This window comes from Protopterus annectens, chromosome 2.part1 (genome assembly GCF_019279795.1).
Source record: "Protopterus annectens isolate FY-2018-M chromosome 2.part1, PAN1.0, whole genome shotgun sequence".
Taxonomy (NCBI): Eukaryota; Metazoa; Chordata; order Ceratodontiformes; family Protopteridae; genus Protopterus; species Protopterus annectens.
The window spans coordinates 1425293492-1425310249 of NC_056729.1; the positions used below are offsets into that span (position 1 = coordinate 1425293492).

General features: G+C 42.4%; 1 protein-coding gene across 1 annotated transcript in view; it reads left to right on the forward strand.

The window, feature by feature from the left end:
• Positions 1-16758, forward strand: part of LOC122794473 (DNA polymerase nu-like) — a 1294839-nt gene that overhangs the window by 570457 nt on the left and 707624 nt on the right. Inside the window, exon 4 of the mRNA XM_044062895.1 lies at positions 15413-15600. Within this exon, the coding sequence (XP_043918830.1) occupies positions 15413-15600 (188 nt within the window). The remainder of the gene's footprint in view (positions 1-15412; positions 15601-16758) is intronic.

Here is a 16758-nt window from a genome sequence, read left to right on the forward strand (position 1 = left end):
TTCTTGTGTTTACTGCCTGGGGCCTTTGCACCTGCAGGACTCCTGTGCTTTGTGTCACTCTTTTAGCCAGAGAGTCCTGCAGGAACGGAGGAATAAGCTAATCCTCCGTGGCTTACTTAAGCCAGAAGGTTCTCCCTCTAAAGCAGGGTCTGGGAAACCTTCTAAGCCACCGAAGGCTCAGGCTTCAGTATCCAAGCCTCCTCCGGTGGCTCCGGCTCCGTCGGAGCCGAGATCGGCTCTGGCTGGAACCGATCTATCTACTTCAAAAGTAGTGGGTTCGGCACCGACTGGTTCCGACACCTTGTCTACTGTGGCCTTGTCGGCCCCGGCGGGAGCCGACACCTTATCCAGCATCGGAGCCGAGAAAGCTTCGGCTCCATCTGGAATTCAGGGAACTTCGGCTCCGATGACTTCGTCCCGAAAGAGATCTCGGTCCCCTTCGTTGCAGAGTATCCACTCGGCCCGGGTCTCCTCTTTGTCGGAGCGGAGCCATCGGAGCCGATCTTCGAGATCTTCCAGGCTGTCTGACCACGACTTAGAGAGGGTGGTAAGCAGGCTGTTGAAGTCGCAGGCACTGGCCCAAATGCTCCATAGCCCGCCTCAACAGGCTTCGGCGAATGACACCCCTTGAACTTCCTCCCCCGACACCACACCAGAGTTCGGAGCCGGAGCTTCGGGACAGCGACTGTTTGGGCGCCGAGCCGATACATCCTTCGGCTCTGTCGCCCTCGGCTCCGATCTCCTCCTTGATGCCTTCCTTGGAGGGATCCGGTCGCCGGGTTTCCTTGTCGGCTCGAGGGGCTAGTGGCATCGGACCCTTGTCCGACCCGCTCTCCCTCTCGGGCTTCGGCTTTGGTAAGCTCGGCGCCGACATCGGCCTCGAGCCTTCCTCTCAGTGGAGCCGGGAATTCCTGTATCCTCGGATCAGGATATTCCGCCTCCCGGGAGGGGAGCCTTTGAGGTGATGAGGAGTGTCCTGGCCTCTGAGCCAGGTCAACGGTCCATCCCTCTAGCTCCTCCCTCTTCAGTGCCTGTAGACGCCTCTTGCCAGCCTCTTGCTCTCAGGCCCAGGGATCCATCGCCCCAGGTTTCCCCATTGGGAATTTCCTCCTCTTCCGAAGTTTCTCCTGATCCAGCAGGTGAACCCCCTCGGAAGAGGACGTGTAAGAGGAAACACACAGACTCCCCTGAGTCTGCTACATCGGATACCGACTTAGATGAGTCGGAGGGTTCCCCACGATCCCCCTCTGAGGATGTCTCCTTTTCAGACATCCTTGAGCTCCTCAAACAGAGGGGGAATTGGCCATCCATTGATCCCTCCGAGGATGAGTCGGTATACCTGGAGGCTTTGGATCCCGACCCTCCACCTCCTGGGTGTCTCCGCCTTTCGACCCACTTATGCAGGTAGTGGCTCGGAAGGCGTGGGCGGCTCCAGATTCTGTGGAACCTGTCCCCAGGAGACCATCCAAATTTATCACGGCCCCTACGGACAAACAGTTTCTTTCCAAGGGCGTCTCTGTGGATGCTATGGTGGTGGCGGCCACTAAGAAGGAACTGGCGGATCCTTCAGTACCTGTCCATCCTCCTAACAAGGATTCTAGGACCATGGACAGGTATGGAAAGCGGATGTTTTCTTCAGCGACCTTTGCTATGCGTTCGCTGAACTACCTTTGTCACTTTACCAGGCTTCAAAGAGATATTCTCAAGGAACTGGGTGAAGTGGTCCAGGATCCTTCTGCTGCTGGGGCTCAAGAAAAGATTGCCTCACAGGTAGCAATCCTTAATTCCCTATCCAACTCCTCCATGCGGATCATATCCTATGCGGCCGATGGAGCGAGCAGGGCCGCAGGCACAGGAGTTGCTCTTAGACGCCAAGCCTGGATGCGGCTTTGTAATTTTATGGACCCTTTAAGGCGTCCTTCACCAATACCCCCTTTGATGGTTCGGCTTTGTTCGGACCTCAGGTGAAGGATACCTTGACCAGGTGTGAGCAGGACGGTAAAACTCTTTCTGCCGTTGGAGTCCATTTTTCCACTCCTTCTAGACCATATCCCAAGGGTCAGAAGGGGAAGATGTGGTTCTGCAAAGCCCAAGGAGCTACACCGGACACACGTGGTCAGTTTACCCCTAGAGGCAGAGGGGGTAACAACAATAGACGCCGCCCTAGAGGCAGGGGGTCCTCAGAACCAGGGCACCAGGGAGTCTCTTACTGAGAAGCCCTTTCAGCATCCCTGAGGTGTTGCCCGACTGTCCACCCTTGGAGGCAGTCGGGAAGGATTTCGCTGTACCCAGTAGCCTGGCAATCCCTATCACAAGATATGTGGGTACAGTCGATCATATCCGAGGGTTACAAAATCCCCTTCGAAAGGTATCCTGTGCCTCAACAATCCCTTCCAGACATCTCACCCCGTCAAAGGGATTTGGCAGAACAGGAGGTTTCAAAGCTCCTAGAAAAAGAGCCGTCCAGACTGTGCCGGCAGACCAGGTAGGGTCCGGCGTCTACTGAGATTCTTTTGGTCCCCAAAAGGACGGGAGATTGGAGACCAATATTAGACCTGAGCAGTCTAAACAGATTTGTCAAAAGGCAAGATTCGGATGGTCACGCTTCAGTCCATTCTGCCCTTTCTGGGCAAGGACAACTGGATGTGCTCTATAGACCTTCAGGACGCGTACTATCACATAAAGATTCACAGGCGCTCCAGAAGGTTTCTCCGCTTTCGGCTAGGGACCAGTCATTACCAATTCAGAGCCCTGCCCTTTGGCCTCACTTCAGCCCCCAGAGTTTTCACCAAATGCATGGCAGTGGTCACAGCTCATCTGAGACGCCAAGGATTCCAGGTGTTTCCTTATTTGGACGACTGGCTCCTCTCCGCCACCACCAGGTGTCAGCTTCTTCAGACCAGAGACTACACTCTACAGCTTTGCAGGAGTTTGGGAATTTCAGTAAATTTCGAAAAATCTTCTCTGCTGCCTTGCCAATCTATCACCTTTATAGGTGCAGAATTAAACACCGTCAAAATGTTAGCCAGACTAACAGATCAAAGAATTCTGGACATCCAAAAATTCGTTCGGATTTTATTGCAGAGCAACAAGGTCAAAGCCAGATTTATACTGAAGGTTCTAGGCCTTATGGCTGCGGCCATTGTTCTACTACCACTGGCTCGCTTCCACATGCGTCTTCTGCAGTGGATGCTATTCACGCAGTGGTCGTACCACAGTCTCCCGATGAGGCACGAAATCTTAGTCACACTGAATTGGTGGATATCTTCCCCCCCCCTTCATCAGGGCCGACCCTTTGTTTCCCCTCCTCCAGTTGCCACAGTCAGTACGGATGCCTCTCTGATCGGGTGGGGGGCATTATCAGGGCAGGATGGTCCACGTGACGTGGCAACCCATAGAATACCATCTGCACATAAATGTCCTGGAGATGAGAGCGGTGCTTTTAACGTTGCAGGCCCTCAATGACTTTCTTCCCACGGGACTATTGCAGTACAAACGGACAACATGTCCGTGGTCTGGTACATCAACAAGCAGGGCGGGACCAGGTCCTATCCGTTGTGTCGAGAAGCTCTCAGACTTTGGCAATGGGCAATCTCCTCTCATCGGTTTCTGATAGCAACGCACATCCCGGCAGGTCCAACCTCTTGGCGGACAGGCTGAGCAGATCCATTCTGATGCCTCACGAGTGGTCTCTCAATCAATCTGTAGTGGATCAGATTTTTCTGCAGTGGGGCACTCCTTGTTGCGATCTTTTTGCTACTCCTCAAAACAACAAGTGCCCCGATTATTTCACCCTCTTTCCCCTTCCAGGCCAACCCATGAGAGACTCTCTAACCCAGGATTGGCCCCGGGGACTTCTGTACGTTTTTCCTCCTTTTCCCTTGATTCCACAAGTCATTCAGAAAGCCACCGTTTTGAGAGCCAAGTTGATTCTCATTGCCCCTTATTGACCTCGACAAATTTGGTTTCCGTCTCTGCATCGTCACCTTCTGGTGCAGCCCTGGCATCTGGACCCAGTTCCGGATCTCTTGATCCACCAGTCGGGTCAGCAGCACCGGGCCATTCATTCTCTCAACCTCACTGCTTGGTTGCTCCACTTCCTTCCGTAGCCAGGCTTCCGATGATCTCTGACTCAGCCAGAGACATCTTAGTGTCTTCCTTAAAGTCGTCCACTAGGACTGTTTATGCTAGCAAGTGGCGACGTTTTTCTATTTGGGCAAATTCCAGGAATATTGATCCCTTTACTGCTCCTGTACATTCTGTTTTAGATTTCCTGGCGGAGGTTTTTCATTCAGGATCCTCGTCATCTACAGTTAAAGTACAACTGGCTGCTATTTCCAAGTATCATGTTGGCTTGCATGACAATAACATTATGTCTCATAGATTATGCAAGGCCTTTCTGAGAGGAGTTTTTCTCCTAAAGCCGCCTATAAAGCAGCCTCCTCCGCAATGGGATCTAAACTTAATGTTGGCATCCTTGATACTACCTCCCTTCGAACCGTCTGCTTCATGTTCTTTGAAGTTATTGACCTGGAAAACTATATTCTTACTGGCTGTCACTTCAGCAAGAACGGTTTCCGAGATTCAAGCTCTCTGCATTCGTTCCCCTTACTTGATTTTTCATAAGGACAGGGTATCATTAAGAACTAACCCTTCCTTTCTCCCCAAAGTTGTGTCTCAAACCCATATTAACCAATCTATAGATCTACCAGTCTTCTTCCCAAACTATTCCGACAGAGCTGAACAGAAGCTTCATTTTTTGGATGTCCATCGTCAGCTCAGGTACTATTTGCATAGAACTAAACAATTCAGAAAATCGGACCAATTATTTGTCTCCTATGCAGAAAACAGGATAGGTCTTCCAGTTTCTAAAGTGACCTTATCCAGATGGTTGACTTCCACCATTTCCTTTGTGTACTCTCTCAGAGGCAAGAAGCTATCTTCTAAACCAAAAGCACACTCAACCAGGAGTCTATCCACTTCTGCAGCTTTTCAGGATAGACTACCCATTGATACTATTTGTGCAGCAGCTACTTGGGCCACGCCTCATACCTTTGTCTCTCATTACAAGTTGGACTTGGCCTCCAGAGATAGGGCCAGTTTTGGTTCCACAGTTCTCAAGAGTCTGTTCCATTGAGCCACCCGGGATACAGGTGCTAGGACGCGGTCCCATCCAGCAAGAATGAAGGCGAGATTGACAACTTAACATTTAGAAGTTATGTACCTACCATAACGCTCCATGTTAGTTGTCTTCTCGCCTTCTTTCTTGCATCCCTCCCTCCTACCCCCTGGCCTGGACAGATCTTGAAGAGTTCCTATCAGGTTGTTTTCCTCCTGAGCCTTCATATGAGGACTCTTTTTATGAACTTGTTTCCTAAATTATGTTAGGTTAGTCCTTAGCAGGGTAGGTTAGCTACCAAACGAGATCTGAGGTAGTTCCGCCTTGCATCATGGGATATAGGGTTGCCTCGAGCTGGTAAAAGGAGTTCTCAAGCTAAAGCAAGTGCCGAGTCGGAGCCGAGGATCGGCTCCGAACCCATCCAGCAAGAAAGAAGGCGAGAGAAGACAACTAACATGGAACGTTATGGTAGGTACATAACTTCTAATTCTTGACTATTCAATTTCTGATGTTACTGTTAAGAGAAAAATAAATCTTTCATTTTATGAAAATTCCCAGTGTATTGAACAGGAAATGATTTTGAGGGGACAATTTCTGCTTTATCTCTGTGACTGATTCTGCTTCTGTTGAGAGGGTTCTGATAGCCCCTTAGCAAAATGTTCTTTTTCTGAAACCATATTCAGAATGAACCATTTGTTTCAGTAGGAATATAATGATATTCCTCCATCCTCAAGAAATATTACGGTTTATTTCAACTGAAATTTCCTGTACCCACTCCTGTTCCTCCTGTACTTCCAGCATTGGAAAATGTGTTTATTTCAGCCAGTAACTTGCTTGGCAGCAAGCCTGCTGCCACTAAGAAAGAAGGTAGATTGTATTAAATTCCTCAGTCATTCAAATTATTTATTTTTCAGTTGCAGATTTGCCTCTGCTGTGATGTCTTTGATAAATCCTGCTACTACTAAACATCTAGTAAATGCTAACCCCTCTCCTTCTGATAGGGATGGGAGGTCCTTTGATAGACTTGGGGAAAAAGTGTTTACTTCTGGCACACTTATTTTTATAATTCTTAAAGTTCTTATGCTAAACTTTATGCTTGAATCATTTGAGAATGTTGTGAACAATACAGTCACCTTTCTCTTTTCTGAGGGAAAAGTCTTCTGTGAATAATATTGCTTCTGTGACTCAGTGACTAAACACTCTCTAAAATGTGATTATGATTTAGCTGATTCCTCTTCCAGAGCAGCTGCTACTGGAAGTGTTATGAAAAGGTTTGCTTGATTATGTACACAAAATTTTTCTCAGGATTTAAAGCTGTAATGTTGAACTGTCCTTTAGATAGAGATGATGAATTTGGCCCATCTACTGCCAAGGTTCTACACCTACCTCAGCATTTTTTATAAAAAGCAAAATAAACAGCCACAGCAAGCTTTTGGCAATCAGGCAATCAAAAACAGTGGCAAGGGGGCTCTAAAACGAAAGGAGGAGCCCCCCCCCCCAACAAGGACAGTCCACCAAGTCTGAATGACTATATGCAGAGTGCTTCCCGTCCTTTCTATCAGTAAAAGCCTTTAAATCTTCCCCTAAAATCTGGATCTCCATTTCTGTCTTTGGAAGCAGATAACCTCAGAAAAATGGGTTATGAGAGCAATTCATCAAGGATACAGATGACAATGGGAATACGTCCTTTTCACGGGATTCCTCCTCATCAACTAGATTAGCCCCCCTCCCCCATCATCCAGCATCTTTTGACTCAGGGAGTAATATATCCTTTCCCTCTGTCTCTGATAGGGAAAGATTTTTATTCAAGAATGTTTCTGGTACCAAAGAAGCCTCTTGGCGATTAGTCTTAGATCTTTTTTTTTTCTAAACCACGTTGTAAAAGTTCCATATTTCAAAATGGTATCCCTTTATGACCTGTTACCTCTGATTTCCTCATTACGTTTCTTAGTAACTCTAAATTTTAAGGATGCTTATCTTCACATTCTTGTAGCCTCAGATTTCAAACATTAGGCCTTCTGTGTCTGGGTTACACTTTCAGTTCTCTTCGTTACCCTTTGGGTTATCCACTACTCAAAAGGTATTTACAAAGTGTCTAGTTCCAGTCATAACATATTGCAGACTTTGTGGTATTCACATATTCCTTACTTTCATGACTTGCTTATCTTTCTAGAGTCTTTTTCGCAGTGTAAAGAATCCCTCAATTGGGTGAGACATCTTCACAGTCTAGGGTTTCATGAGAACATCTAAAAGTCTTGTTTGACTCCGTCTTACAGGATTATTTTCCTGTGGTGTCTCCTAGATACCTTAGTTCAAATAGCTTTTCTTCCACAGGAAAAAATATATCTATATCTAGATCATTAACTGAATTTTTCCATTCAAAGTTTCAACAAGGGAGTTTCTCAGGATAGTTGGATTAATGGCAACCTTGATTCTCATGATTCCTGTAGCCAGACTCTAGATGAGAAAGATTCAGTGGTACCTAACATCTGTATGGTCTCAACATCAACATCCTCGACTTTCCAGACTCCTGTACTAACATTTGTAATATGGGAACTGATTTTGTGGATATAGCAGTTTTATCTGAATCCAGGTCTCCTATTTTCCCTTTCAGCAATGGAAATTAAGTGTGTGTTTGTGTGTGTGTGACAGACAAACTGAGATGGACCTGGATAGACCCTCACTACGGAAACTGTGTGTGTGTGTTTGTGTGTGTGTGTGTGTGTGTGTGTGTGTGTGTGTGTGTGTGTGTGTGTGTGTGTGTGTGTGTGTGTGTGAAATGCCCCAGTTAGGTATATCTGGTGGTTAGTGTTACTCAGGCTCAAACCCTGTACCTTAGGTACAGGGAGCAAGAGCCTGAATTCACTACAAACTTGCCACTCTTTTTTTCTATCTATCCTATCACATGTGAGCAAGGATTCTCTGAACCAATTTAATCCCTCATCATGGGGAATAACTGTAAATAAATTCACAACATCAATGGTGTGAAAGGAATATTAATTTTAACATCAGGTATTAAAACTGTGGGTACTACCACAAGGGATAATTCTGACATACTTGTTTTAAAATACAACCCTTTGTGTACCCCCCTTATTGAAACAACTAAAAAATTGTGGCAAGTTTCTTTCAATGAATACACCAAGACAAAATTGGGGACTCAACCCACAGTGGTATTCAGTAGGGGGAAAAACATTAAAAACATCCTGGAGGACAAGAAAAATAGATAGTACAAGTCTTTGATGGTCAAATGTGGGTCATGTAAATGCTGTCGCTACATTAATGATGGGCCATATGTGGCGATACATGGGCATGACTATGCTTTATCATGCCCAGGGAGATGTAGCTGTAATACTACGATGTTGGTCTATGTTGCCACGTGTGTCAGTTGCCAGGCTTTCTATGTGGGAAAAACTGTCCGAAAGCTAAAGGACAGGATTGGTGAACATCTTAGGGCCATTAGAAGGAAAGATGGGCACAATGCTCTATTCAATCATAGTGTTGGTTGTCTCAATTTAAAAAAAATTATTTTCTTTGTTATTGATCGGGTGGTACCGAACTGTAGGGGTGGCGATGACAGACTTCTTGTTTCAAGCAAAGAAGCAAGGTGACAACTGAGGTTAAACGCCACGCGACCACCAGGACTTAATGAAGGTATTTCTCTCATGCCCATGTTAAAGCAGAGATCTAATAACATTATTTAGCAAATTTACTATACTGGGTACAATGTTTAATTTGTATCCGGAACAGGTACACTGGGGATGTAATAGTGTTCTGAATAAGTCTGAAACCACAGTTTGGTATTGTATCAAACTTCAAAAGTTAAAAGCTAATGTTTTTTCAACTTGGGTATGTTTATTAGCATTGCCTGCTGCTATGTTCTTTTTATACATATGTTTTTTTATATATTAATGTTTTTAACTTCATGGAATAAATTTTTAGTACTTTTAATATGTTCACTTAAACTTTTCAGCCAATTTTGTTGTTTGTGGAACTTAGTGGATATGTTTAAATTTGGCTAGGTACTATATGCATTGTTAAATGGATTCTTTGATTTGTTTTAGATGAAATGATTTGCACTAAGCACTTTTTTTAAGGGCGGTTCACCTAATGTTATTTTATGGCTGATGACTGGCTTATCAATTAACTAATTAAGTGTTTGTAAAAAAATTTTTCACTATTTATTCTGTTGTAGTTAGAGGTTTCTTTGACTCTGATGAAACCAATTACCGGCGAAAGCGCTTAGTCGAAGGAACATTTTGTTGTCAATAAAGCTGGTGTGATCTAGGTCATTGTTGGGATCATTTCTTTATTTTCCAAGTTTTTTGTTCCTGTTAGGAATCTGTTTTTGCTGTGTTTTGTCAAATATTACCATGGCAGAACTAAAAACACTCTGATCAGGTGATGTATTTCTTATAAAGGTAAGAAAAAGGACAACCTGTTTCAAAGCAGACAATCTCCAAATAGTTGTTCCATGCTATTTCCTTTTATTATACATACTACAATCAGAGAGATCCAGGTTGGGTCAAGGCACAATCTACCAGATGCTTGTCTTTATCAGTGTGATTTTGGAAAGGAGTAGATTCTAGAAGTATTCTAGAAGCTGCAGGTTGTTCCCCTGTACACACCTTTACACATCACTGCAATCTAGATTACTTTTTCAAGTATACAGCAGGATCTGCTAGGACCATTCTGCAGGGGCTACTGGACCCTTCTCTTCTCCACTCCTAGTCACTGTAAGCTAAACCAGTATACCTCAGAAAGACAGGTATAAAAATGTTTTAATCACGTTTTAATTTTAATGTGTAATGTAGAATGCTTAGTTACATGCAAAAAATGCTTATACATAATTTGGGTATAAAAGGGTTTGTAAATAATGTATGTCAAGATTGCAGTTATGGTTTTATTTAAGATTACTCATCTTACTCTTGATCAAATTGATTGTTCTGTTATTGATTTTTAATGCCTTAATAAATATTTGTGCTATTTTTAAAAAAGAAGTGCTAAATGTTTGGTACTGACAGTGTAAAATGTATATTTATCTACAAATTTGATATAAAATAGGTTTGCAAACAATAGGTATCAAGATTTTAATTAGGACTTTGATTCCACGTACAGTGATCATGTGATTAAGTTTCTGTTAAAATAGATTGTTACTTGACATGATTCTAGATGCCTGAAGAAAGACTTGTATTCTCTGTGAAAGCAAGTGCTAGCAGTTTGTTTGAGTTAAATAAAATTTTAAGTTTTATATGGTCTTTAAATTTATTTGGTATTACCGCTGTTTCATGCCACTGTTAATTGCTTGTTTTAAATTTTCATTCTGTACATGACTTTGCCTTCCACATGGGTATTCTTTTGAGTTTTGGTGTACCCATATAGCTAAGGCTGCTGCAGCAGTGATCAGTATATGAACACAGTACAAGTTGTGTAAGTAAACTTACCATAATAGCATAGATGTTCGAATGATCACTGCTGCAGTAGCCATTCCCTCCCTCCATCCCTCTTATTTTTGTATATTTTTTCTTGCCTGGGTAAGGACTTTGTTTTTTATTTACCTCGCTCTCTCAGTTGGCTGGAAAGCTCTGGAGGACTTGGTGCCCAGACTTTTGATTTTCTTCATATCTGCTCAAGCTGCCAACAGTTTGAGTGCATGAGGTGCCCTTAAGCTCTGAAAGATGGTGAGCTGTTATATCCAATGCAGGATATAGCCCATTTAGTTAAGGCTACTGCAGCAGTGATCATTCAAACTCCTACTGTTATGGTAAGTTTACTTAAACAATTGTGCTTTCTTCTAGGTAAATTCTAAAAAGAAATGATCAGGAGACCATTTAATTTCTGTTTGTCATTACAGTCCTTCAACCTTCTTAGAACTCTGGTATCAGCACTGGATCACATTATACAAGTCCATAGCAGGTACTCAAAATAATTCTATATATTAAATATGACGTGTTGTTGTAGAACAGCTCCTTCCCAGATGCACACTAGCAAGTCCCGCCCAAACCACGGCCACCACCCAACACTTGTGACATGTTTGATTAATGAATAAGTAGTCAGGATGCTGTCTTCAGTGGCCTCGTGAATATTCTTCAGGTATTCAGCAAGTTAGCTCGAGAGGGCACTACAGTTCAATAATGGTGAAGAAACAGCACTGGAACTGGAACTACTGCTAATGAAAGACTTGGTATATGATGTTAGCAATGAGCTATTTATTAATACAGATTTATGCATTAAGACAGAAGCTCATTACACGGCATGCATACCTCTCAACTGTCTTTGATTTATCCTGATATTGTTTGGTAATTTACTATTTAATAACACAGTCATGTTCATTAAGAAATGCCTATCAGGGTTCCACTGGAGACAAATGTTATTACTTTGTCTTGGCCCACATTTTATAGGGCTAGGATTAGGGTTAACCCTAACCCTAGCACTAACCCTAAGTGGCCTTTTGGCTCTGTAAAATGTGGACCAAGGCAAAGTAATAACATCTGCCTCTGGCAGAACCCAAGTGTACAGCGGTGATTTCAATTTCTCTCAATTAACTGCACTGGTATGGATCATAGAGGCTTTGGCCTATGAACATACAGGTGAGCATTTGAAGGAAGTATTTCTTATTTCATCCACAGCATTGATTGGCTGTAGTCTCGCAGCAGATCCATGTCTTACATCCTGTGCTGGAATGGGCTGCAGCTCACCCTACAACCTTGAGTAAGATGAATTAATTAATGTACTTCCCATTCACATGGGTTATTCTGCATTATTTTATGCAGCTGCAGCTGTTGCTGGAATCAGCCAGATTTAAACTCTGGTACACAGCATAAATATAGATTTCAGATTTGAACAGAAAACTCCCTTACTTATGCCTGTACCCAAAAGAAGCATAATTTGATTTGTGGCATGTATGACAAAAGTTATCACTTTATTAGGCTTAGTTTACTCATATACTCAGTTTTCTGAGACTTGAATGCACTGCAGAGGACAATTTACAGTTAATATAGATCACTTTTAATGACCTGATGTTTTTAATAAAAAAATAATGCTTTCAGAAAGGACATCTCTTATTTACTCTTCCGAAAGTTTACTGTGTGTTGGACAATAGAAATTCAGCTGCCGCCAATGCAAAACATTCTTTTTGCAGCTTTGGCCATTCCGTTTATCACCATCTTAAAACAAACAGCAATGTCAGAGCACTTCAGTATATCAAATCTTTTACAAAGTATGTCAAACTTACCTTTCTTTCATCAGCTCAAAGCTTTAGTTGTAAAGAGTTTTCATTAGGCACTTTACCATCGGTTCATAGGAGGTTACTAGGCTGTTGGTCCTAGGGCTAGTCATGTTATACCCTTGTTCCGTTGTTGACCAAATTGTATGGTCTGTATTTGCAAAGCAAGTCTATGATCTGCACCAACTGCCCTTATCCAAGAGGGACATAAGTGACACCCCTGGGGTAAATTTATGATCTCACATCCAGGTGTCTAAGTTACACTTAAACAGGGTCATTGAGGAGCTCTGTTTTATGTGAATTGGGAGTTTGTTCCAGAGGAGTGGCAATCTCTGGGAGACATATCTGCCTCTCCAGCATGTCCTGTTAATGTCGCGGGCTAGTGAATCTTGTCCCATTTGACTTGCATATGTGTAGCATTACCATTAGGGCAAGATCCAAGACTGCTCTGTAGGCCATGCAAAAGTTGCCTCTCAGCAGCCTATAAGATACAGTCTGTCCATGTAGGTCATGTGTTGAAGGCCGTAAATTTTGTTGGTGAGAAAACTCCGAGGTCTCCAGCTGCTGCAGGTATCTGGTGAGGTACTTACAGAAGGAGCATTGTACTCTATTAGTGGTCTGATGAGGGATGAGTACAGGGGAGTCATAACATCCTTAGCACTGGATGCGATGCCCTTACTTATGAGATGGGCAATGTAGAAGGGCTTTCTTATCACTGTGGACACATGGTGATTGAAGTTAAGGTTGCTATCAACCTGTGTTCCCAAGTCTCTCACCACAAGGTTTAAGCTAAGGGGGTACTGTTAATATTTTAATTTGCAGGGATTTACCCTTTGCTAAAAGGAATAATAACACTTTTTTTTTTAGTTTAGTTTTAGTCCGTAGCTTTGGCACCAGTCATTTGTCTGTGTAAGCCCTTTTTGTATTATGTCAACATTGTTGGGGGACTCAATAATTGCACCCAGCCTAGCCTTTTTTAGTTTACAGCTCACAGAGAAATCTTTTTTTCTGTCGTTGGTATCAATATTCTGTTGTCTGTGTTTACTGGTGAATTGAACTGAACTGCCTCTGGCTTACCACCCCATTTTTTAAAGATTAGGCCAGCTGCACCATGATCAGCAGAAAGCTCAAATTATGTAGTGAAATTTAATTAAAGGAACCTTCCCTATTAAGTTTAGAGCAATGTTAGATATATGTATGAACATGAGTTTACATATCTGCTTTTCACTCAGCAAGGCTGACACTGTGTCATACATATTCTAAATATAAAATATTAGGTGAATTGCATACAGTCTTTCTAGCAAAGGTTCTTCAGTCAGGTAGTTAAATGTAGTTATTTATTTGCTTGCTTGCTTGTTTGTTTACTTTTTGTTGAGTGCCTGTTTTCAGAGAAGGCCCAAAGTGTGGTAGCTACACCAACTAGCTATAATTTGTTTGGATCACCAGGAAAATTGTTAAAGTGTGGAATAATTTGCAAGTTGTAAGAGAAGTACAGAACTGTTTGTGAATTATACTGGATGAAAGAGCTAAATTGGTGAATAAATGTTTGGTCTCTTAGCAGTTCGTGTGGCATTGTGGTATGTTTTCACATGTTTATCCAACTGGTCCACCTACCTCAAAGAATACCTGTTTTGTAGTTAACAAATAAATACATAAATAAATTAAGAAATAGTGGTTGTTGACCTATGGTATTTACTTCCCGAAAGGATGTTGTAAACAGAATTAGTGGAGGAGTTTAAGAAGGCATGATGTAGGTGGAAAAAGCTTGCTTCTTACACAATCCAGTAGATGACATGAAACAACTTTAGGCAGTTTTCTTTGCATAGTTCTGCATGCCTTTTTTCATTTAAACTTCCTGAACATTTCTCTCATTTTGAGTTGAGTGTCTGGATAAACCACATCATTAATTGTATTATCTTTTTTTAGCCTCCTGCGTGGACTCTGAGATTTAGTAACTAAGCTGCATAAGTTGTAAGGGCTGATAATAAGTTGAGTAAATGTGGGTCTTGGTGAGGGTGCTGCTAGAACAATATTTCCAAGTATATGTAAAAGACAACACAGTGACCGCAGCATTGGCATAGTCTGGACTTTCTGCAGTGATTGGAATCCTTAGTTAAGTAGCAGACCTGGTACTTTAGAAATTGTCCAGGAGGAGGTGGCTTGAGTAACCAGTGACCATATATATTCTAGCTTGGGGAGATGGATGAAGAAGCGTTTCCCACCACATGAGCATCCTCTATCTGGGGCAAGAAGTTCTAGGCTGAGGTATACAATGTGTTGGCTGAGCCTGTAGGAAGACAATACATTTTGAGAAAGCTTTGAGAATGAGTGTTGCATGTTTCATACAAAAATAATCTTGATATGTGTGTGTATAAAAAGTTGAAAATGTCCACATGGGCAGTCATGTTTCTTGATGGCCAGTAGGTCGTAAACTTGGCAATCAAACCTATGATACACAAGAGTAGCCTGGAGATAGGTGAAAAATTAAATAATCTTTACAAGCTACAGATGATTGGCATCTGGTGTTAACTCGCACTTTACACTAGTCTTGTACTATATGGTTGCAAAAAGCTACTTTCCTGTGTCATACAGAAAGAAGGCACTTTTAATAAAGTAATGTGTAATGCTTCATTGGATGAGATGGGGCAAATGGTTTGGTAGGACATGGCGAAGGGACTAGATGGTCAAACTGGTGGGGAAAACATAAAAGACAACAACAGCAAAAACATGAATGCATTTTTTTTTCTTGGCAGGTTTTTGTTGCTCCTGTATTTTTTGTATATAGACCTGTTGGGTGCTCTGTATTGTGCACTTATTTCACATACCTTTATTTGTGACTTATACTTACTGCTTGACTGGAATTAGCAAGAAGCAGCAGGTTATGATAAGTATGTGGTATGTACTACCGTCTCTGAAGAACAGAGAACCAGATACTGAAATTATTTACTTCTGCATTCAGTGATTTTAACTGAAACTGGCATCTGCCTCCCCAAGAACCAAATAGTTTGTATGTTACTTTTCATACTTGCTGTAATTGTGTAAACCATGTGTCTTCTGTACTTTTTCTGCAGACAGCATGCTACTGTAGACAGCATGCCGCACAGGTACTGTATTAGCAGCTCGTACCAAATTTCAGAAGAAAACATTCATAAGCAGCTGATGATGGCCAATGAAACAAAAAAGTTTGAGAAAGTGGGACATTGCAAAATGGATACAGCGAATGAAACACCACCTTCAAACGCAAAGCTAATTGTACCAGGTGAGGAATTATTCCTAAATGATATTACCAGTTATGTTTTTTGCTTTCTGTTTCATGTGACTTGTAATTAGGTCATCAGGCAGCTAATAGATCGGACTTATACCAGAAAGGGCTAGAAGTTAGTATCATGTGCTTCCAGATTAGTTTCAATTTTCTAAAACTAATTCTTAAAGTAATTATTTTATTTAAAATATCTCTTTTTCTGGTGTTACCTATAAGACTTTAAGGCAACAGAGAAATCATAATAAAATATTACATTTTAGAATATAACAAGAAACTGTTATTCTAGCCCTGAAAGCACTTAGAATGTGAACGATTTTCTTACAGCAAATTACAAGCTTTTGGATGTTTCAAGAGAGAGTAGCCAGTTCATTGTAGTATGTAGCTGCCAATGATGCCTTCTTCTATGTTTACTTTTTACCCACCCTGTACCAACTAAGTGATCATCAGATGATCATTCCTACTGATAGTTTCTACCATGACCTATTAATTGCTACAATGCACATGCCAGAGAGTGGAGTAATCCATTGTCATATTGATGGCCTGGGAGATTTTCTTAGCCCCCATATATGGAGGCACACAAGGGCCCAGACAAATACATAAGAAGTATCACCAGACTCATCTTTGTTTTGCTGATGTAGACAGCCGAGATGGTGACTAAAGGCAGTGACAGCAATTATTCAAGCCTCTGCCATAGAACTCTGCTGCTGCAGACTTTCCATGTCCTGCACCTGAGGAAGGCGAATCATTGGCCTGCCAGGTACTCCTTCTTAGATTGGCAGACAATCTTGGACCTTAGCCAGTATGTGAATCCAAGTAGCCACTGGCTGGCTTGGACCTATTGCTTCCATATCAGCAAGATGGTCTTATGTTGTCTTCTGTTTGCAGCAAATAAAAATCTACAGTGTCATAAACTACACCTCCTTCATTTAGAACATTATGGGATGCAACAAAAGCTTATTCCTGTAATGAAGCATACAGGATTTGTTTCCTTCCACCTCCCCTAGCATACTGCGTGACTATGAGCAATTCACTTAATCAGACAATGATCCAAGGTTGCCACCAGAAACAGGCACTTTGTTCAGTGGCCTTCCCTGATTAACAAATAGATTAAAAAATTCTACAGTGTACTCTGGTAACAAGCAACTGATGGTGATA